The following is a 22293-nucleotide window of genomic DNA, read 5'->3' as shown; positions in this document are numbered from 1 at the left end:
CAGCATGATGAAAAGAGCAAAATGCAAAATAAAAATCTCATGTCTCGTACTTTGTCCTGCCCGCCCTTTCGTCATATGACCTGTGTAGCGTTCTCCCCGCCAGGGCCCTATGGGGAGCAGGATGACGAGCAGGTGTTCATCCAGAAGGTGGTTCCCGAGACCGACCAGCTGTACGTGCGCTTCGCCTCCTCGGGCAAAAGGTGGGCACATGTAACAGTCAGGAACGCATGAAGCTGATGTGTGGTCTTCACTGCATTCCATGATGTTTGTGGAACCTATGTGTGGCATGTAATAAGAACATGTGAGGAACACATCCAGCTTTGGATGCCTGAAAAGGGAAAGTGCTCATGGAAACCAAAGCATTATGAATTTTGCGTTATCCCCTCAGACCCAATGAAATTCTAGTGACACAGCATTTTTTAAGGTTAGTTTCCACCGACCATAGTGCTGTAGCAGTTTCGGCATTGCGCTGCTAAGCCCAAGGTCACGGGTTCAATCCCAGCTACGGCGGCTGCATTTCGATGGAGGCGAAATGCAAGAACGCCAGTGTGTGTCGTGCCAGGTCAATTCATATGGTTGCAAAGGCGAGGCTGAAATGCGCTTCCAAACCAATGAGTAGCGAAATCAATTATGGTCGTCCAATTGAAGCGCGACTACATCTCGTGGGGCAAAAGACTAGTTGATGAAAATTATGCATCCAATACGTGACCAATGAAAACGTTTTAAAAAGAACCGACAGTGTCATTAAAATAGGAAAATGTGAAGTCACAGGCTGTTTGCTTTTTACCACGAATAATTATGAGTACGAAACTGTGCAGGATTTCTTAAGTTTGCTCGTGGCGATGCGTGCTGAGATATGCCGAGAGCCTATTACCATATTTAACAGTGTAATGGCGTCAGAACTGTCTTTTGCGTAGCCTTAAAAGGTAATGGTGTTTTGTATAGTACTAACCTTATAAGATTAGGTAAGTAACTTCTATTTTTTGACTGCCTTTTCACTAAATATCATGTTTTAGCGATGTTTTCAGTACCAGACAAACTATATAAGTGGCGCGCGTGCTGTGTTAGTGAAGATTGAACTGTGCTTTTTGGGAATTATGTCAAAATAATGTTGGTTTCGGTTAATGCCAAAATAACAAATGTGTGCTAGTGCTAAGGACTTATGGTACTTAGTTCAAAACATGGGTGAACCCATTGCTCTGAATTCATTCAAAACTCTCAAGGCTCACCGGTGTGATGCGGACAGTGCTGTTATAGAAGGAGGGCTATAAATACAGATGGGTGTATTTAGGTTAGATTGTGACACAATCTTGTGGCAAACATTTTTTCACATATGCTTCATTTGTACTGTTGTGTGCTCTGTATTTGTGATGTGATGTGAGCTGGTGCAGTAGACGACTTAGCGCAACAAGCCTAGAACAACAAACAATTTTTTTTCCACCAAGAAGTTGGCCCTGTGAAATGTAGATGGTGCTGCCGTGCCGTCACAAGCCACCATTGCAGGACGTATGGGCTTCTACCGCGGCTTCACTACCATGCGTACACATACACTAGAACCTCGTTGATACGTTTCTGTTACGTACCTTTTCCCGGCGCCAACGTTCGCAAAGGAGAACACAAAACATGATCCAATAGAGCTACGCTCATTTTTTTCCGGTTTGTACATTGTCGGAAAACATGATTTTTCAGCACCAGTGTTCAGTTGGTGCTAAAACGTACCATACAAACTGCGATTGTGTGATACATTTCTCGGCCACTAGATCCCATGTAAACAAGAAAATGTACAAGGTGCGTGCTATGGAGAACAGTGTATAGCTGCCTGGCGCTGCAGCCTCACTGCAATACTCACCCACACATCTGACGTGAAAATGCCGACGTGCACTCAATTTCATTTCTGTACCAGCAAATCTTCTCCAGGGTCATCACATGCAGCATTCACAGCTATCACTGCCAATCCTATTGCGATAAGCATCTTCGCCTATTCGTTTCACAATGCGTGGTGCCATTGGATGCCTAGAATATGCTCTTGATAGGCGATAACCGAAACGCGCCGCCATTCCTGCTGCAGACTGCGATCGTATAAGTCTTCTGGCCACTAAATCCAATGTGAACAAGGAATGCCACGAGCCGCACACCCGATCGAGAACATGTATATAGCCACCCGTCTCACGTGAAAATGATGGCATGCACAATTTCTTATTCTGGTACCAGCAATTCTTTGCCTGGGTCGTTGCATGCCGCATTCACAGCTATCGCCACCAAACCAATGTACAGTTGAACCTGATTATAAGAGGCACAAATATAACAGACAATCGGGTATAATGGACATTATTTGCACACATGGTTAGCCACCCTATCTCTCCCGTTAATTGGACCTCTTTTGTAAGAGACACCGGATATAGAAGACAATTGATTCTAAAGGACAAGTTGTCCGTAAATTTTGGTCAATAACCTCGCTTGTAACAGACATTCTAACACGCGGTGCCGTTGGCCACTGACTGCAGTTACGTCCATTGTGGAAGCAAAAGGAAGCGACAGACGTGTGCATAGTGGATCAGTCAGCAAAAAAACGTTTAAAGACCACAGCAATGGGAATGCTTCACGGAGAAGCACTTCAAGCTCACCGCCAAGGGTACGTGGCGCGCAACTATGCGCCACAGTGATCCGATCATAAAAGATGACGACGAGTACACGCAAGCATGCTCCCGGTGCACGAGCAACAAATCGGCTGTGACAGGGCCATGACAAGCCACGTGTAGCATAGCAATGCAATTGAAACAGAATGATAAGGCAACATACTACAGTGTATCACTTCCTTCTTTCATTAAGACATCCCCCCAAAAATTCTGGAGGTCTATTAAGCCGAGTTCACGCCCAAACATTTTGTTTTCATTTAATGGTCACTTTCTTGGTGATGACTCTGCTGTTTGTACAGCTTTCAGTGGCCATTTCAAATCTGTTTTACAACAGGTAATAATTATTTTCCAATGTTTAATGTGTCTTTACCATGTATGCCAGTTGTGAAAATTTCTGAGCACGGCATTTTCAACCTTTTGCTAGAACTAGATGTTAAACAATCCCAGCCTGGATGATATCCCCAACGCCTTTTTAAGAATGTTTGCAGAATGGTGTGCCAGGTATTTGTTTTTATTGTTTAATAAATCTCTGAAAGATGGTGTATTGCCTGACAACTGGAGGACTGCCAGAATCAAACCATTGCACAAATTCGGTGACAAATCAAATGTCACAAACTATCAACCCGTTTCTTTAACATGTATTTTTGTAAAATTTTTGAACACATAATTTATAAACATATAGTTGATTTTCTTGAACAACACAAAATGCAACAAACACTCAACACGGCTTTAGATCAGGTTACTCAACTAACACACAATTAATTGGAATTACGCACGATTTCGCAGCCGCAATAAATAAAGGATTGCATGGATTTTAGTAAGGCATTTGACGATTATTAAGTTTGATAAATTAAGTTTGGAATAACAAATCACAAACTGATAGCATCGATTAGAGCTTACCTTTCGAACTGCTATCAGTACGTTTCATTAAACGGCTCATCCTCAAATTGAGATGGCACTGATTCTGGTGTTCCCCAGGGGTCCATGCTTGCGCCTCTGTTGTTTCTGATTTTTATAAATTACATCATTACTGACATTAATGTTAATGCTAAACTATATGCGGACAGCTGCGTGGTTTATGAAACAGTTAGTTCAATTGAGGATCAAGTCAGGTTAAATGAGAACTTCCAAAAAGCATATCATTGGGTGAGAAGTAGCAAATGACTACAGTAAAACCTCGTTAATTTGACCCTCATTAATTCGAAAACTTAGGTAATTCATACTCGTCCTGTGGTCACGGCAGGCGTATGTATTATTTAATGCAATGAAACTCGTAAATTCGGATGTATTTGGCCGCACATCGGTTAATTTGGACAACTCTCAGAGCTCGGGCAAGTGTGGAGTGCCACAAGTATGCGACGCAATAGACCAAAACCGCTGTTAGCGTCCACCGAAACAAAGCAGCAGAGTCCGCATCAGCATAGTCATCGGTGTAAATTGTATGTGAATGACAGCAACACCAGAGCACATCGTGCCTATTTGAGCCTTTAAATTATTTCTTGCATTTACCGCTGTGGTTAGAACCACATTGGCTGCATGCCTTCACGGCCGCGCAGTTGCCATACACGATCGCGTCGATAGCTGCCGAAGTTTAGTCCACGGCGGTTACAGCAAACAGTAGTTTTGCTTTGACTCGGTGCGCACATTGGCCGCGCATGCCTTCAGAACTGCAAGGTTACCGAGCATGATTGCATCGACAGTGGCCGCGGTTTCGTTCACAACGGTTGCGGCAAACAGTATTTTCGTTTTTACTCAGTGCGAAGCTGTCGAGGATAAAGAGCACCGTCTACATCGCGATGGGTGGCTACACTGGTGAAAAAATAACCAGGATGTGTGCACGGTAGTGAAAAACGTCTCAGATGAGGACGCGTGCCATGGCCACGCTGTGAGGAATTTGCAAGGACTTCGCTGCTGCAAGCACTAATCAGTCATGAGATGTGAATTGCAGCTTTCACATTGCGTTTGTGCAAAATAGAAACAGGGTTTGCCGATTCATTCAGTAAATAAAAGCATGTTAGACGTACTTGTATGCATTTACTTATTGTTTTCTTGACACTCTCAATAATTCGACATTCGATTAATTCACACATTTTTTTTTCGGTCCCGTGAAATTCGAATTAATGAGGTTTTACTGTATTAATTTTGAAAAGAAGAGAACGTTTTTATGCAAATAACTCATAAGGAGGACCCACTCCTCTTTCATTACGGTGCGAACGGCATTACTCTCTCAGAGGTAACAGAATATAAATCGTCATCATGGTCATCAGCAGCAGCAGCAGCAGCCTATTTTATGTCCACTGCAGAACGAAGGCCTCTCCCTGCGATCTCCAATTACCCCTGTCCTGCACGAACCGATTCCAACTAGCACCCGCGAATTTCCTAATTTCATCACCCCACCTAGTCTTCTGCCATCTTCAACTGCGCTTCCCTTCTCTTGCCACCCATTCTGTAACCCTAATGGTCTATTGGTTATCTAACCCGCGCAGACATGACCTGCCCAGCTTCATTTTTTTCTCTTAATGTCAGTTAGAATACAGTACCCAATGGATTTTTTGGACTCCAATAAAATTCGTACTTGTTGGATACAGTAAAAGCTCGTTAATTTGACACGTGTTAATTCGAAAATTCGGACAATTCGGACGGCTCTATTGGTCCCGGCCAAAGTGCAGTTTAGTCTGAGGGACCAAACCTTCGTTAATTCCTCAGAATTCGGCCCCGCACTGCTTAATTCAGACAAATGCCGAGGGCTGCTGCTACACGAAAGTGTGGTAAAGCAGCGCAGGCACCACTGGAGTGAAACCAAAACCTGAAAAGCATCGCCATCGTCATCAATTAGGGGGGCGATTGAAGAACATTGAAGAACAGGTAGTGGCGGCAAATGTAGTGATTAGGGAGTTGGGGCGAGCCCTCAGGTGTGATGTGGTGGAGGTGAACAGAATGATTGGGGGGAAAAACTTCCCCCCTTTCGGCCCGGATGGCATTCACTACACTACACCAGCGGGATGGCAGGTAGGAACGAGGGTGGGTCGTAGGGCTCAGGCTTTTTTGCAGGCACGCAGGGCGACCCTGCAAGCCAAAACGTAAAAGACAAAGGACAGGGGAGGGGGGGCAGGACAGGAGCACGGAGGAGGAAGAGGAAGAAGAAGGCAGTAAATGTGGGGTTCATCAACATGCAGGGGGGAAGAAATCGCATTAAGTGGGACGAAATAGAAGAACAGTTACAAACGGAAAACTTTCAGGTATATGGAGTTGCCGAAACCCATTTAAGAGATGAGGAAGAGCCACCATTCGTTGCGGGATACACCTGGGTTGGGTGCAATAGAAAAAGGAAAGAACGCAGAGGAGGAGGCCTTGGGGCGCTGGTGAAGGGACAGGACTGGGAAAGGGTAAGGAAGAGCTGAAGTGAGCACATGTGGCTCAAGGGCACCGTAGGGAATGTTGAGACAATCCTGGGAGTAGTGTATCTGAAAACGGGGAATGAGTCGAAAGAGGAGAATGCAAAACATTTCAAATGTATGGCCAAGGACATCAGGGAGTTAGCTATGAAACGGGAGATAATCATCCTAGGGAACATGAATGCACATTTGGAATACTTTGACGGGGCGACAGATGCAACTGGGCAGATGTTAGTAGATTTTTGTGAGGCTCATGATTTGGTGATAGTTAATAATGAAATTAAATGCGACGGGAAAATAACATGGGAAAGAAATAATACCCACTCGACAATCGACTACTGCCTAATGTCCCACAAGCTGTATGAACGGATGGGATGGATGGAAATTGATGAGGAAGGTACAAAAAGCCTGGGGAGTGATCACAAACGAATCAAAATCAGTTTTGGAAGGACAGTACCACTGGTAGAAACTAAAGAAAGGAAAGGTATGAGCAAATTGAATGACAGGCAGCTACAAGAAGTGGCGAAAAACATTGAAAGCATGGTATCCAAGCAACCACAAAGGGCATGGACATACGACGAGTTAATAGGTATTTTTAAACGAGAGCTAGAGAAGGGACAGATTAGGAAACTAGGAAGTAAACAGGGAAAATATAAACCGAAAAGCTGGTGGGACCGAGAAGTTAAGGAGGCCATAGAGCAACGCAAAGAAGCGTGCAGAAAACACAGAGCAGCGAAGAAAAGGGGAGCCACACCAGAAGAGGTGGAGACAAAATGGGAGGATTACCTTGCAATGAAAAGAGAAGCATTGGCATTAACTCAAGCCAAGATAGCAAAAGTTGGGGTACAGTGGATGTTAGAGATACGAAAAAAAGACTGAAATGCCTCTAAGAAATTTTGGGAACACATAAGGCAACAGAGTAAGAAGACAGAGGTGGTTCAGCACTCACTGACCACACCAGAAGGAACAAATGTAGAGGGAGAGGAAGCTCAGGAATATATTAGGTTAACAATAGAGGCAACATTTGCAGAGCCAGTGGGTAGCGAAATGGAGAACAATGACAACAGCGGGACAGAATTAGAGGAAGAGTACAGAAGGATGACAAGTAAGGAATGGGACAGAATTGAACACAAGGTCCCCGTGGGAACAGCGACAGGACCTGATGGCATACCTATGAAATTGATAAGCATATTAGGCCAGAAAAGTAAATTAATATTACGACAACTTATTGAACAAATAGTAGTAGGGGGAGATGTTCCACAGGACTGGAAATCAAGCAGAATGATATTAGTGTACAAAGGTAAGGGAAGCAAGGACAACATTAAATCCTACAGGCCAATAGCTGTCACATCAGTCATATACAGAGTAGCAATGCAGATGGTGAAAAAGAGAATGGAGGAATGGGCAGAACGTGAAGAGATCTTGGGAGAACTGCAGAATGGATTTAGAAGGAACAGACGGCTAGATGATAATTTATTTGTTATAACACAGTGCATAGAGATAGCGACAGCCAGGCAGAAACCGCTATGGATAGCTTTTTTAGACATTAGAGGAGCCTATGATAATGTAAACCCAGAAAAGTTATGGAGCCAGTTGAGGGAATATGGTCTAGATAGAAAGATGATTGAGTTCCTACAACAAGTTTATACAGATAATGAGGTAGAGATAACATGGGAGGGGGAAACTACAAAGCCAGCTAAATAAGAAGAGGTCTCAGGCAGGGCTGTCCATTGTCGCCTCTGCTTTTTATGATTTACATGAGCCAAATGGAAAAGAGACTAGAACAGAGCACAATAGGAACCGACATAAGCTATATGCTGGAAGGGCAGAAGGTAGCTCAAGTACTAGCCGGACTGATGTATGCAGATGATATTGTACTGCTTGCTGACACCCGAGTAGAGCTACAGGAACTAATGAACATATGTGGAGAGGAGGGAGAAAAATTGGGACTGCAATTCAGTAGAGAGAAGTCTGGGATAATAGTATACAATGAAGAAAGGGGGGAACCATTGGAAATACAAAGCACTAAGATTGATCATGTTGAAAAATACAAGTATTTGGGCATATGGCTAAACGAGGGCAAAAAGTACTTGGAAGAACAGGAAAAAATTATGATTGAAAAAGCGAAAAGGAACTCAGCTGTAATGAAACATAAGGCACTTTGGAACTATAATAGGTACGAGGTGGTTAGGGGCGTATGGAAAGGGGTTATGGTACCTGGCCTCACATTCGGAAATTCAGTACTGTGCATGAAATCGGAAGTTCAGGCATGCATGGAAACGAGACAGAGAAGTGTAGGCAGGTTGGCCTTAGGAGCACATGGGAACACCCCTAATGAGGGAGTGCAGGGGGACATGGGATGGACGTCTTTCGAAGGTAGAGAGGCAATAAGTAAACTAAAATTTGAACAGAGACTCCCAGCACTGGAGGAAAAAAGGTGGGCAGGAAAAGTATACAAATATCTGTACATGAAAAGTTTGAACACAAAGTGGACACTCAGAACTAGGAAGCTGAGGAATAGATACCTACAGCCGAGGGAGGGGGTCCAACGTGGTTCTAGTGTGGGAAAGGAGGTGAAGGAGACGGAAAGAAAAATGTGGGAAGAAAGAATGCTCGGAAAGCCAGCGCTATCAATGTATAGGTCACAAAAACAGGAGATTAAGAGAGAGCTCTTATTTGATAACTCGCGGGGCAGCTCACTATTATTCGAAGCTAGGACAGGGGTTTTGAGAACGAAAACATACAGGGCTAAATTTGAAGACGTGGACCTTCGTTGCACAGCATGCGGAACCGAAATGGAGACCACTGAGCATATAGTGCTGAGATGCACAGACCTTCGCCCAACCCTGGCAGAGGGAACAGTGGCAGATATGGAAGGGGCATTAGGTTTTCCCGGGGAATGAGGGCAAATAGACGTGAAAAGAGTGGCAGTAACGAAGGGGAGGCTAGAGGATTGGTGGAGGAAGTCAAGGGATAGATAATACTATAAATCGGGGAGATAATGTTTCCTCTACTGTGTTAGATAGTTATTTTGGGGGGAGGAGGGGAGTGAAAACTAGGTTAAGGAAAAGAGGATATAAAGAAAGGGGAAAAAGAAGAATAATAATAAAATAGGAAGGGGAGCAAAAGGCTAGGTGGCGCCAGCCGCCGCCCGTTACAAAGGGTATAGCCGCCATCCATCCATCCATCCATCCATCGATTGCAGTGTCACCGAACGTCGGTGTCTTCTTCACTCCACAGCGCCTTCGACGCCATTTTTCCTTGTGTTGTCGAGTCGGCATCATCTCTTCTTGCGGAGTTGTCTTTTTTCGTTGTGACCATGGTTTGTATGCCGCCACCATCGTGCTCTACAGTGATGGCAATGCCAGCAAAGCGGCAGAACTATGAAGCCAAGAACTTGGCGACTAAGGTAGAAATTTTGCAGGCTTTGAAGAACGGCGAATCGCGACAGCACCTTATGGACCAAGTACAACGTGAAGCCGAGCACGTTGGGAACATACATAAAAAATGAACAACAGATTCTTCAAGCCTTCGAAAGCGAGAAGTTTCATGCATCAAGAAAGCTGTTGGGAACCCCAGCTCATCCCCAGCTCGAAGAAGCTTTGCTCCAGTGGGTTACTGACTGTCGCAACGCGCATCTGCCTTTGAGCGGACCTCTCATCTTGGCACAAGGTGAGAAGTACGCTGCAATGATGAACATTGATTCGTTCAGAGGTTCAGAACGGTGGTTCGCGAGGTTTCGGGAGAGACACGAACTCGTCTTGAGAAGTGTGTGCGGCGAAAAGGCAGCGTTGACGAAAGCGTGACCACCCAGTGGGAAAATGTGGTGCTGCTTGAGCACATCGCCGCATATGAACCAAGTGACGTGTTCAATGCAGACAAAAGTGCTCTGTTTTTCAGAGCTCTGCCTGACAAGACGGTGACTTTCAAAGGGGACCCGTGCATTGGTGGCAAGAAGTGCAAGCAAAGGATAACTATGCTTCTTGCCGCCAGTGTGAATGGCACAGAGCGCTTGCCACTTGTCAACGGGAAGGTGCATAAGCCACATTGTTTTAAAAACATCAAAAGCCTTCCTGTCGGGTACAGAGCGAACAGGAAGGCTTGGATGACCTCGGACATTTTTCGAGGCTGGCTGCAGCAGTTAGACCAGCACTTCACGTCTAAGGACCGCAAGATAATTATGGTTGTTGACAACTGCAGTGCACATAACTGTACAGTCGAACTGAAGAGCATCAAGGTAGTTTTTTTGCCAGCCAACATTACATGTGCCCTTCAGCCGATGGACCAGGCTGTCATTCACTACATGAAGTCGAAGTACCAAAAGCACCTGCTACAGTGAATGATCTTATGCTCAGAAGTTGGAAAGTTGTATGAAGTGGACTTACTTGGCGCAGTGCACATCATCGCCCACGTGGGGAAAAATACACCTCCACAAGTCATCGCCAACTGTTTTCGGCACAGTGGTTTTGTGAGGCCCTGGCATGCGGCAGTAGCCAACGAGGTGTCAGCCGAGTCCACCGATAATGACTGCCTGACCTTCGATGCTGTCCTTCCCACAGATGTGACCCTTCAGGACTACATCGCGATTGATGACTGTGTCGACATGACTGGTCTCCTGACCGATAAAGAAATTATTAATGATGTCACGGGCGCCCAGGAAGACCATGATTCAGACGAAGAGTCATGCAAGGAGGTGCAGCCGCAACCTCATCGCACCTAGCAAGAAGTCACGGAGGCACTTTTGATATTGGAGGACGTTTGCCTGAGCACTTCAAACAGTTTGCAGGCCACTTGGAAGAGTAAAGAAAAATTATGATGTCAGCCGGAATCTGCTCGAAAAAGCAGATGACCATTGCAAGATACTTCAGTAAATAAAGGTATGCTTGTCCAACTTGATTTTAATGTTGTTTTTCCTGTTAATTTGTTAATTCGGCATTCCGATAATTCGAACATTTTTCCTGATCCCGTGAGATCGATATTAATAAGCTTTTACTGTATTCTGGTCTTCATAAACATGCACTGTGAGGGTTCCCATTGAATGAATGCATTTTCGTGACTGATTTTTCGGACGAATTTGGGTGCCGAAGTTCGATTTTCCAGACTAAATTGCTCGTTCTGAGCCATGCTTGAAGTCCGCCATGTAGGATTTCACACTGGCTTGATAAGGCTTGCCTTCGAGTGGCCCGCTCTATAGCCTTCAAGAGTGGGATGTGCACACAAGCCCCACGTCTTGGAGGCCATGCCCGCTCTTTGGCCGACAAAATGCCCAAGGGGACGCGCTTTTTCTTTATATCTTTTTTGTTAGTACTATTGTCATAATCAGTGCGGGATCCGTTTCTTTCTTCTTGAAGTTTCGGTTGCTATTTTGCACATGGTGTCCAGAAAGCCGGCGTGTCTTGGAGACGTTCTTTGTGTGTGTTTGTGAGGCTCTCTGTTTGTGTGGTCAGCACCACCTCCTGAGCCTTCGGGAGAGCCAAGTGGTGTGAAGAAACATCGCTCGTTTCTTAATGGCCATCTCCACCAACAGAGATCACCAATGCGGTGATGCTCTTGTCGGCTGTACATGGAGACGTCACTCTTGCGCAAATCTAAGCAAATCAGATCGCCTCCACGCGATGCCCTGCCCTCGAAGGCAGGGCATTATTAGGGATTTTCTTAAGCCGCTCTAAGCCTAAAAAATTAAATTTTACTGACTATTTTTCAGTCCCCGTAAGGTACGGAAAATCGGTCGGCTACTGTACCGGCTATACCTGCTTGCTCTCTGATTCAAACCACTCTCTATGGGCCATGGAATCTACAGAGCAGATGGATTTTAATTCCGAAACATTATGGCTATAAAGTTCTCATAAGCATTTGATGCGAAAGGTGCATTGACACTTCCAAAGTAGTGCTTTAGATTTACAATTCTGGAATTTTGGGGGTTTAATCTTGTTAAAACATTTGATGCCAAATTTGCCTTAAATTTTCTAAATTCGTACATCGGACCATACAACGAGACAAGCCAAATTAACACATTGTCAGACAAGTTGACAAAGCAAGCAGCGAGGTCCGATGAGACGAAGCGTTGTGGTGGTTCTTTCATGCCATCATGTCACAGAAATAATATAAACATTTTTTTCACCTGCGCCAAAGCATCCATGTCAAGACACTAAAGCCAGCAAAGGTAACTACCTTCTTATTTATTTTTCTACTCTGACTTTTAGTCACGAGGACATGTTTGAGTCCCTTCAATTTTCTTGTTCTCACTACCCATGGGCTGCCAGGGCCAGCCCAAGCACATCCGTTTTTCTCGTGTTGCTCCGACCACCGCGCGGCATATAGTCGCCGACCATTTATTCGGACCCCACGGGTACTGCGAAAATGTCCGAATAAACAGGTGTCCGAAAAAGCAGATTAAGGAAAAAAAATGAAATCCTTTATTTCCACGCACTTATTCGGGCGCGGCAGTAGGCTTGAAGAAATCGTGAATGCGCCATTGCATGCTGTTCCGTGCAATCAGATAAGCCTGACTCTCGGAGAGGGTCGTACGGTCACTATAGGCGGCTGAAAGCACAGTCCGAATGCGACGGCACCGTAGCACATGGCGTGTCATCTTCGGACTCGGTCATCGTCCGGCGGTGCAGCAGAAACCTGACGAATGATCTTGCCGTCGTCGAGTTCTGCGCATGTCAGTACAGCAGTGTCAGCATCTGTGAAACTGTCAAATGAGACGGTGTCTGGAATCGCAATGCAACCACTGCGCAAGTCTCGGCAGAACATTTTCCACGTCGGTAGGGAGCACATCGGAAGGCGACAAATCTTAGGCCTCCCGGCACCTGCTTGCCGGCATTCCCCAACGCAGTCTGCGCGGGCACTGTCGGCGCCATTAGACACTTGACGCGATGTTTCCGTATGCCGCGTTGGATCACTTGAACCTCGACACAGCACACCAAGCAAACACCACCATGCCGACACCAGTCACACAAATGAAAAACGTAGCATACTCGCAGCGTCGTGTGCGAAGAAACAAATCAGCTGCTGGATTGTCTTGACATGGCTTACTAAGCTGAAACCGGAACTGCTGTAGAACCACTCTATCGAACCAGGCAGAAACAATGATGATGAGCGGGGATTTGCAGTAGCGCCACTTCGTGGGGCAGTAAGGAGGCTCCGTTCAAAACAAAAATGGCGATCAGCAAGTCGAACCATGCACCGGTCAGAGTCGATTTATGGTGCTCTCGATCGAGTTGGCTCAAGTTTCCGAAAAATCAGATGAGAGGTTGCAAGGTGTCCGAACTTTCGGCAGTTGGTATACAGTATGGTCTATGGGAGAATGGCAGTACCGCGAAGCAGACCAAATAATCGAGCATGTCCGAATTTTTGGAGTCCGGAAAATCAGTCGGCGACTGTACTTCGGTGCATGTTCATTTTTGTCGGGCCAAGTAGATTTTCGCCTGGCAGAGTTTTTGACGCTTTCTAGCTAGCAGACGAGTAAAGAAACAATGGTCGCTTGCCACCATCACTGCAGGGACTCGGCGGATTGCAACGCGTTTGCTTGAGTACAACCTCTCCGGAAAGTCTTTGTCTTGCCGGTGTAGGACACCAAGCAGTATGAGTATGGTTCTCGATGGACCAAGCGTCTCACATTTTCTTCGATATTCCTTCAGTAGCCACATTAGATGCACAAAGTAGGCATTTGATTGTGGCCAACATGCTTTCTTTTTTAATTTCGGTGACCCGCCCCATGAAAGAAAAAAGAAAGAGGCATTGTTGCGGCGCAGCAAATTGTCGCATGGTGAAAGTTCGATTTTGTTACCTCTTTTATGGAAAGTAATGGGCCACGGGACGCTACAGTTGCTGGAAAATCTTCTTATATTATTGCAATAGCAATTATATGGACACTCCAGGCACATTCCTGCTGTTGCCGCCACCCTCATGTTTCGTATGAAGTCCATGGACGATAACATCGTGATCGCACGCCACATGCTGTATGTGCAAGTGAAAGCGTGGGGGGGGGGGGGGTGGCATGGGTGTGGTTGAACATGGTTGCATGACATAAAGGATGCTCCAAACGTTGAATAGCACAGTGTCGTGGGGTTTTTGACAGCTGAGTTGTTTTCGAAAAAAAAATTTTGTCACCGTATGGCAGCCGTCTGCGTTGAACATTGCATGTCATTGGCCACTGTGAAGCGTTTGAGCAAACAGTTAAAAGAATGACATCAAATATTCAAAGACAATCTGAGACCGGGCCAAAGCCACTGTGCAATCATCCTCAACACACTTGCAAAGGTTGATGAGCTGATTAGACGAGAACGGAGGATAAGCATCAGGGAAGTGGCAGAGCGTGTGAACATCAGTCATGGTTCGGTTCACACATAATTCATGAACATCTCAGTTATTCAAGAAAGTTGTATCCATCCATCCATCCATCCCAGTTATTGGCTCTTGTGTGCACAATGGATGCCCAAGATTTTGAACCACCGCCAGCAGACGGGAGAGGTTCGGCGCTGCCTTGACTCATCTGATTTGGTATCACAATGAGGGCATCGACTTCTTGTCTGCAATTGTGAGCGGTGACGAACCATGGTGCCACTGTTACGAGCCTGAAACACAACGGCAATGCTTACAGTGGAAACATTCGAATTGGCCACCCCAAAAGAAAGCAAAGGCCATCATTTCTGCCGGAAAGATGTTGTTGACTTTCTTTTCGATCGTCAGGGGCCATTACTGATCGAATTTGCTAAACCTGGAGAGGCTGTCAATCGTTTCCAATAGTGTGAAACACCAGATCGCGTGCATGTCACAATCAAAAACAAACGACGTGGAAAATAGACGAATCAGGTCATCTTGCTCCACAACAATGCCCGTCTCCTCATCGCTGATGTGGTTTACGCTAAACTGGCAAACTTCAAGAGGGAAATGCTGCAACCTCCGCCATACAGCCCAGACCTGTCACCTTGTGACTTCCACAATTTCGGGAAATTCAAGAAACAGCTCAGGGAACCAGATTCGTGTCGGATGATGATGTGAAAGAGTCAGTTACAGATTTCTTGAAGCAGCAACCCAAGGAGCTTTATGAGACAGGAATCATGCGACTCATTAGCCAGTGGGACAAATGTATCAATGCTCATGAAGACTACTTTTAAATGAAGTACCCCGTTTGTCATATATTCGCATTGGCTCACTACCATTTGACTCACCCTTGGCATATTTTGCAGAACTCCTGCTTTTTATATGTGCTCTTTGTTGCAACTAAAATTTAGGTGCAAATTACTCATAATACACGACCAGTGACAGCTGCTCCTGCTCAATACATTGTAACAAAGGACAGTGTCATTGAGATTTTTCCTGGCCGTTACATGTGTACAAATATCTAAACAAGGTTCTTGAATAAGAAAGTTTCATTAAAATATTTGTCCTTAACATTTTCGTTTCATGGCCTTTACATTTTCCATATCAGCGACATGCACTGCTTTGCTGGTTGCAAACTGATATAGTTCTAAAGTTCGTGTGATATTTCCTTTACTTATTAAATAGACAAAAAACACGGAAGCATTGATATCAGTTATTTCAGGCACAATTTTTTGGACATACGCGCATATTGTTTATGAAAAAATACATATTTTACTTGTCTTGACAGTGCATAGCGTTCAAAAATTCGTTTGTAGCATCTTTGGCAATGGCAATGCAGTTATTATTTGTGTATTTGATCCCTCGACAAATTCTATAACGAGGAGGCCGAGATGCAATGCGAGCCCCCCCTCCCCCCCAACCCCCCACCCCGAACGAAATTTCTGACTATGCTACGGGTAGTCTGATATATTTATAATTCTTATGGGTGTACATCAGTTACTGAACTTGTCAAGTGAAGTGGATTACCTTCAGTTATCAACAGGAATTGAATTTGACGACTAAAGTTCTTCTGCCAGCTAGTAAAAGGATATTATATCACATATTATCACCTGCTCTGAAGACTATGCTACCAGACAACGGTATTTTTTTTTTTTGCAATAATACCTTCAGTTTCACGTAATAACTGCTTTAAGTACTCTTTTATTTCTAGAACCATTGTAGAATGGAATAGCCCTGCCAATGGTGTAACCTAGGATTTATTGTCTTCATTTGAGAAATACAATAATTCTTTGAGCAGTGTTACTTATGTTTGCGTGCGCCTTCTTTCTTGTACTATTTATGGTTTGTTAGGTGTGCAGTGTTATCTGGTCTTGTTCTGCCTTTTTGGTGTTATTTGGGGTTTGCTGTTTTGTCGCTAAATAATTTGTTATTCATCAATATCTGCTTTTGACATTTAACGAGTTCTAATGTTCATTCGCTGTTATATACGTTTTATTTTTATTTTATCATGTTTGTGCATTGTTATGTAAACACTTTTTTTATGCATCAAACCTGCTATGATCTCTCGCAACGCGAGAAAAACAGATGCGCTCTGGCTGGCTCTGGCAGCCAGTGGGTATGTAAATAAATAAAATAAATGACAAAACTCGTCTCGGGCCGCCGGAGCACCACAAGTTCGACCCGCGCCGGCATCTCGTGCCGCAATGATCCGCGCGACGCTTCGCATTACCAATAGTTGAGTCTGTCAAATTTTTTTACCTACTTCGGATTGTACATTCTCCCGGTTAGCACGTTTTTCTCGCTTTTTTGTTTTTCCAGAACATATGAACAAGGTTCTACTGTACTTTGTATCATGCATTGGGTGCACATTAAAAAACCCTGGGTGGTCAAAATTAAGCTGTAGTGCCCCACTACAGTGTACCTCATAATCATATCGTGGTTTTGACACACAAAACCACAGAATTGAGGTCAGTTCCTGTTGTCAACAGGCTTTTATGAAATTCAAAAACTACATGCTTGACCAGGTGGCACAGGTGCCTGCTCACTGCAGTTTCTCCATGTATGAGGATAGAGTCCATTTGTCCAGTTTGTTCAGGTGAATGCATCTTTTCTTGGCCTGAAGACAGAGATACAGGTTTAACATAACTTGGTGGTTCACTGCCTTCACTTTTTGTCCTGGAATGCCGCGTCTTCTAATGGCTTTCAAATGTAACACACATTAACTTTTTGCTGTACTTATGATGCAACAGCGCATCTTGCACAAAGTAGCAATTCTGGATAACTGGTGGCAACTAAATATTAATGAAACGTTTGTCATGTAGCACCACCTGCATCTGGCTTTACATTACACCAAAATGTTTAGTTTATCATAGACCCACCACTGCAGCCTAGGGGCTATGGTGTTGCGCTGCTGAGCTCGAGGATTCGATCCCAGCCATGGCAGCTGCATTCCAAAGGGGGCGGAATGCACGAACACTTGTGTGTGCACCATGCATCGGGTGCATGTCTTCTAGGTGGTCAAAATAATTTATCTGATCTGCTGCTGCAGGATTTGCGTGATCAAGTCTGTGGATGGGACCACGGTGACATCCTTCTGCGTGCATGAGTGCGAGGGTTCCAACAGGATGGGATCCCGACCACGACGCTACATTTTCACAGGTCACAGCAGTGGCGCCATACAGGTATGCGGTTGCGGCAGACTGTTCCGCGGGGGGGGAGGGGGGGCTGCCATTCTGTGCGAGCTTGTACTGTGGGCAATTGTCGCCACCAACTTCATGCATCACTAATTCTGTTGCACATTTGCAGGGTTCCATTCTGAGTAAGCATGGGAAACTGTCGTCTGCAACTTCATGCTTCATTCATTTCTTCAGTAAAATTTCATTTACTTGACCTTTGCTACAATAAAACCTTGTTAATTCAGATTTTACGACGCCAATACAATGTCAGAATTAACCGAACGTTGAATTATTGAGCATATCAACAAAACAATAAACAAATACTTCCTAAATCAACAAACTTATATTTACAGAATGAATCAGCAAAACCTGTTTCTATTTTGCACAAAAGCAGTGTGGTAGCTGCAATTCTCTTAATCTCGTGATTGATTAGTGCTCGCAGCGGCGAAGGCCTTGCAACTTCCTTTGCGGCACAGCTGAAGTGCACATTCTCATCCTGAGACACACTTTTCACAATCGCAAACACATCCCAATCTTTTAAATGGACGGGCAGATCATCTGTCCATTGCGATGTAACCAATGATCTTCGTCCTAGACAGCTTTGCTCGGAGTCAAGACGAAACTGCAAAGTTGCTGCAACTGCTGCGGACGAAACCGCAGCCACTATTAACGAAATTGTGGATGGTTTTGTGGCTTATGGTGGTGTTAGGGCAAGGAATCCACCATGCCCATCAACTGCTATGTCAGGTTGTAGAAAATGAAGGAAAAAGGCTTTGTTGGCTTAGTTATGCGGCCCCAGTTACGGAAGCCCACTCCACGCAAGAGCAAGTTGAACGTCCTAGTTCACATCTGGACCCTCTGTTCACTGCTCGAAAAGTCTCTGCTTTTAACCCTTTCGCTGTCGGACCTTTCTGGCTGTGACGCACCCCCAGTGTTGGCTTGGTTTCAGGGAACGAGCATAACAAGGAATGAACATAGCAATTTATTTTTGATTATGATTGGTATACAAATAACATAGTCAATGCAATATGCACATTTCAGTGTTCTGCAGCTGTTAGTAAACATCATCATCATCATCATCAGCTTGACTATAACATCCGTTCAACATCCGAATCTGACGATGCGGAACTCACCTCACCTCTTCCTCGCATGAGACTCTGTCCGAGTCCGAATCCGAGCTTGGCTCGTATTCTGAATTGGAATAGCCACCACTCCAATGAGCAGACGAAGGTCCCACGCGCTCAGCCATCCGAAAGTAACCGCGCGCAGGGAGGATGCGCTTTCAATCGCCCGCACAACGGAGAGAAATGGGACGTTGTGTGATCAAGAAGAGAGAGGGAGATGGAAAAAGGCTAAAACAAAGTTCGAAGGGCTTTACGTTTACTGCGGCAAGTTGGAAGCGAGGGTACGGCGGGAGAGCGAAAGCAGCAATCGAGTCACTCTTTTCGGAGAGGCAACAGTGCATGCCCCTGAACTTGACGCGCCGTAGCAGACTCACCAACAGAAGAAAAATAAAAACCTTCAAACCAGCGGAGATGGCAGAACAACCCTTAAACCCATAACCACACGCGCGCGACGCATGATCCAGCGAACGCGGAGCCACCGCGCCACTCAGCAAAGAGAGAGGGGCGAGTGGCAGTTGCACCGTACTTTTCAATACATGTACCAACACAGGTCGGTGTGAAAGTACGAACTTGTAGAAAGAGTCAACAGATGGTGTGGCCAATCCAGGAGCACCAGCTTTGCGCTAAGGTACGAACTTGTAGAAAGAGTCAACAGATGGTGTGGCCAGTCCAGGAGCACCAGCTTTGCGCTAAGGCACGAAATTTTGAACGCATGATAGAGAACGTACCGGTACGTCCGTGACAGCGAAAGGGTTAATGTCGTCTTCCCTGGATGATTTGACTAGGGAATCTGAAGACTGTCCAGCAGCAAATCACAGTCATCAACTCTCTTGCGATACCATGCCCATGCTTGCAAAACTCTGCAGTAACTCCGCGTCCAAAGCCCGATGGTTTGGAATATGTGGCAAGAAAGCAACCTGTGAATGCAAGGTCGCCGTCATTGTTTGGTAGCATTGGATGGGGCCCCCTTTTCATTCTTAGTTCACGCTGGCAGGTAATGGTGGGCTGATTGCCGTTTATGTGAAGCATATTAACGTAGGTTTCGGGCCTTCGCGCGACGCCCGGCGGTGGCCACCATTGACCCTGAAGTGGGGTCACGTGACATGACGTCACGTGATGACGTCACACAGGCTGCAGATGGGGCCTCATATCGCGCCGTCGGTCGCCTCTTGGCGGTGGCCACCATTGACCTTCAAGTGACCTTCAAGTAGGTCATGTGACATGACGTCACGTGATGACGTCACACCGGCTGCAGATGGCGCCTCATATCGCGCCGTCGGTCTCCTCCTGGCGGTGGCCACCATGGACCCTGAAGTGAGATCACATGATGTGACGTCACGTGATGACGTCACACCGGCTGCAGATGGGGCCTCATATCGCGCCGTCGGACGTCGCCCGGCGGAGGCCTCCACGCTTCGGTTCACGCCGTTGCGCGCAAAACGGCGGCGGCGCCACCATCGCTGCATCATGTGATATGTGACGTCACGCCAGGGATGAAGCGGCGCGCGCCCGCCGTCGCGTCAGTCTCTTAGCCCGCAACCGCGCCAGCGTCTTTGCGCCGGGCGTGTATGCGGTCAAGATGCCTCCAAACGCTAAGGATACGCTAAGGTTAAGCCCAGTGGATGCGAAGCATCCACTGGGCTTAACCTTGATAAGCCTCCAATTTTTTTGGGACCCATCAAGAGTCGGTGTCCACGTTGCGTTGACCACTGGATAGTCACTGATGGATTAGTGGTGCTCTGCCTCGGGGCAAACATCTAATTAACTGCAACTCCAACGTCGTCGTTGTTGTCGCCCCCCCCCCCCTTTCATCCTTAGCTCAGGCTATACCAGTGGTGGGGTGATGGCCTTTTTTGGGACCTGTCTAGAGTCGGTGTCCAGTAGAGAGCAGAAAGAGGGTCAGTAGAGCAGTGTATGCCCTGTGGCACATACCCAGAGATCCAAGTTTGCGTCAAAGAGGTTCATTTAACAGTGCTGCATATCCAGTGGCACATAACCAGTGTTGCATAGCCAGTGACCCAAGTTAACATCAAAGAGGGTCTGTAAAGAGCATCGCATACCCTGTGGCACATACCCAGAGATCGAAATTTGCATCAAAGGGTCATTGAAGAGTGGAGCATATCCAGAGGCACTCCAGGGTCAGTGAATAGCGTTGCATACCCTGTGGCACCTACCTAGAGATCCAAATTTGCATCGAAGGTTCATTGAAGAGTGGTGCATGTCCAGTGGCACACAACCAGTGTTGCACAGCCAGTGACCCAAGTTGACATCAAAGAGGGTCAGTAAAGAGCGGTGCATACCGTGTGGCACATACCCAGAGATCCAAATTTGCATCAAAGGTTCATTGAAGAATGGTGCACGTCCAGTGTTGCACAGCCAGTGTTGCACAGCCAGTGACCCAAGTTGACATCAAAGAGGGTTGGTAAAGAGCAGTGCATACCGTGTGGCACATACCCAGAGATCCAAATTTGCATCAAAGGTTCATTGAAGAGTGGTGCATGTCCAGTGCCACACAACCACTGTTGCACAGCCAGTGACCCAAGTTGACATCAAAGAGGGTCGGTAAAGAGCGGTGCATACCGTGTGGCACATACCCAGAGATACAAATTTGCATCAAAGGTTCATTGAAGAGTGGTGCAGGTCCAGTGGCACACAACCAGTGTTGCACAGCCAGTGACCCAAGTTGCCTTCAAAGAGAGTCAGTAAAGAGCGTTGCATACGCTGTGGCACATATCCAGAAGTCCAAATTCGCATTAAAGGTTCATTGAAGAATGGTGCATGTCCAGTGTTGCACAGCCAGTGACCCAAGTTGACATCAAAGAGTGTCGGTAAAGAGCGTTGCATACCCTGTGGCACATACCCAGAGATCCAAATTTGCATCAAAGGTTCATTGAATGGTGCATGTCCAGTGGCGCACAACCAGGGTTGCACAGCCAGTGACCCAAGTTGACATCAAAGAGGGTCAGTAAAGAGCGGTGCATACCGTGTGGCACATACCCAGAGATCCTAATTTGCATCAAAGATTCATTGAAGAATGGTGCATGTCCAGTGGCACACAACCAGGGTTGCACAGCCAGTGACCCAAGTTGACATCAAAGAGGGTCGGTAAAGAGCGGTGCATACCGTGTGGCACATACCCAGAGATACAAATTTGCATCAAAGGTTCATTGAAGAGTGGTGCAGGTCCAGTGGCACAGAACCAGTGTTGCACAGCCAGTGACCCAAGTTGCCTTCAAAGAGAGTCAGTAAAGAGCGTTGCATACCCTGTGGCACATATCCAGAAGTCCAAATTTGCATCAAAGGTTCATTGAAGAATGGTGCATGTCCAGTGTTGCACAGCCAGTGACCCAAGTTGACATCAAAGAGTGTCGGTAAAGAGCGTTGCATACCCTGTGGCACATACCCAGAGATCCAAATTTGCATCAAAGGTTCTTTGAATGGTGCATGTCCAGTGGCACACAACCAGGGTTGCACAGCCAGTGACCCAAGTTGACATCAAAGAGGGTCGGTAAAGAGCGGTGCATACCGTGTGGCACATACCCAGAGATACAAATTTGCATCAAAGGTTCATTGAAGAGTGGTGCAGGTCCAGTGGCACACAACCAGTGTTGCACAGCCAGTGACCCAAGTT

The 22293-nt window shown here is 46.0% G+C and overlaps 1 protein-coding gene and 1 long non-coding RNA gene across 5 annotated transcripts in view; one reads left to right on the top strand and one right to left on the bottom strand.

The window, feature by feature from the left end:
- The window catches only part of LOC142568052 (BTB/POZ domain-containing protein KCTD3-like), a 176375-nt gene that overhangs the window by 135933 nt on the left and 18149 nt on the right, over positions 1 to 22293 (top strand). For 3 of the 4 annotated variants that reach the window (XM_075678135.1, XM_075678134.1, XM_075678137.1), the window contains 2 exons: positions 89 to 200; positions 17412 to 17544. In XM_075678135.1, coding sequence (XP_075534250.1) covers positions 89 to 200; positions 17412 to 17544 — 245 coding nt within the window. The remainder of the gene's footprint in view (positions 1 to 88; positions 201 to 17411; positions 17545 to 22293) is intronic. The other variant, XM_075678136.1, reaches the window with a different exon arrangement.
- The window catches only part of LOC142568054 (uncharacterized), a 37206-nt gene continuing 31773 nt past the window's right edge, over positions 16861 to 22293 (bottom strand). The window contains exon 3 of the long non-coding RNA XR_012825357.1: positions 16861 to 16979. This is a non-coding gene — a long non-coding RNA (uncharacterized LOC142568054). The remainder of the gene's footprint in view (positions 16980 to 22293) is intronic.

This window comes from Dermacentor variabilis, unplaced genomic scaffold (assembly GCF_050947875.1).
Source record: "Dermacentor variabilis isolate Ectoservices unplaced genomic scaffold, ASM5094787v1 scaffold_16, whole genome shotgun sequence".
Taxonomy (NCBI): domain Eukaryota; kingdom Metazoa; phylum Arthropoda; class Arachnida; order Ixodida; family Ixodidae; genus Dermacentor; species Dermacentor variabilis.
The sequence above is the reverse complement of the archived record's forward strand: the minus strand, read 5'-3'. Positions and strand labels throughout refer to the sequence as shown.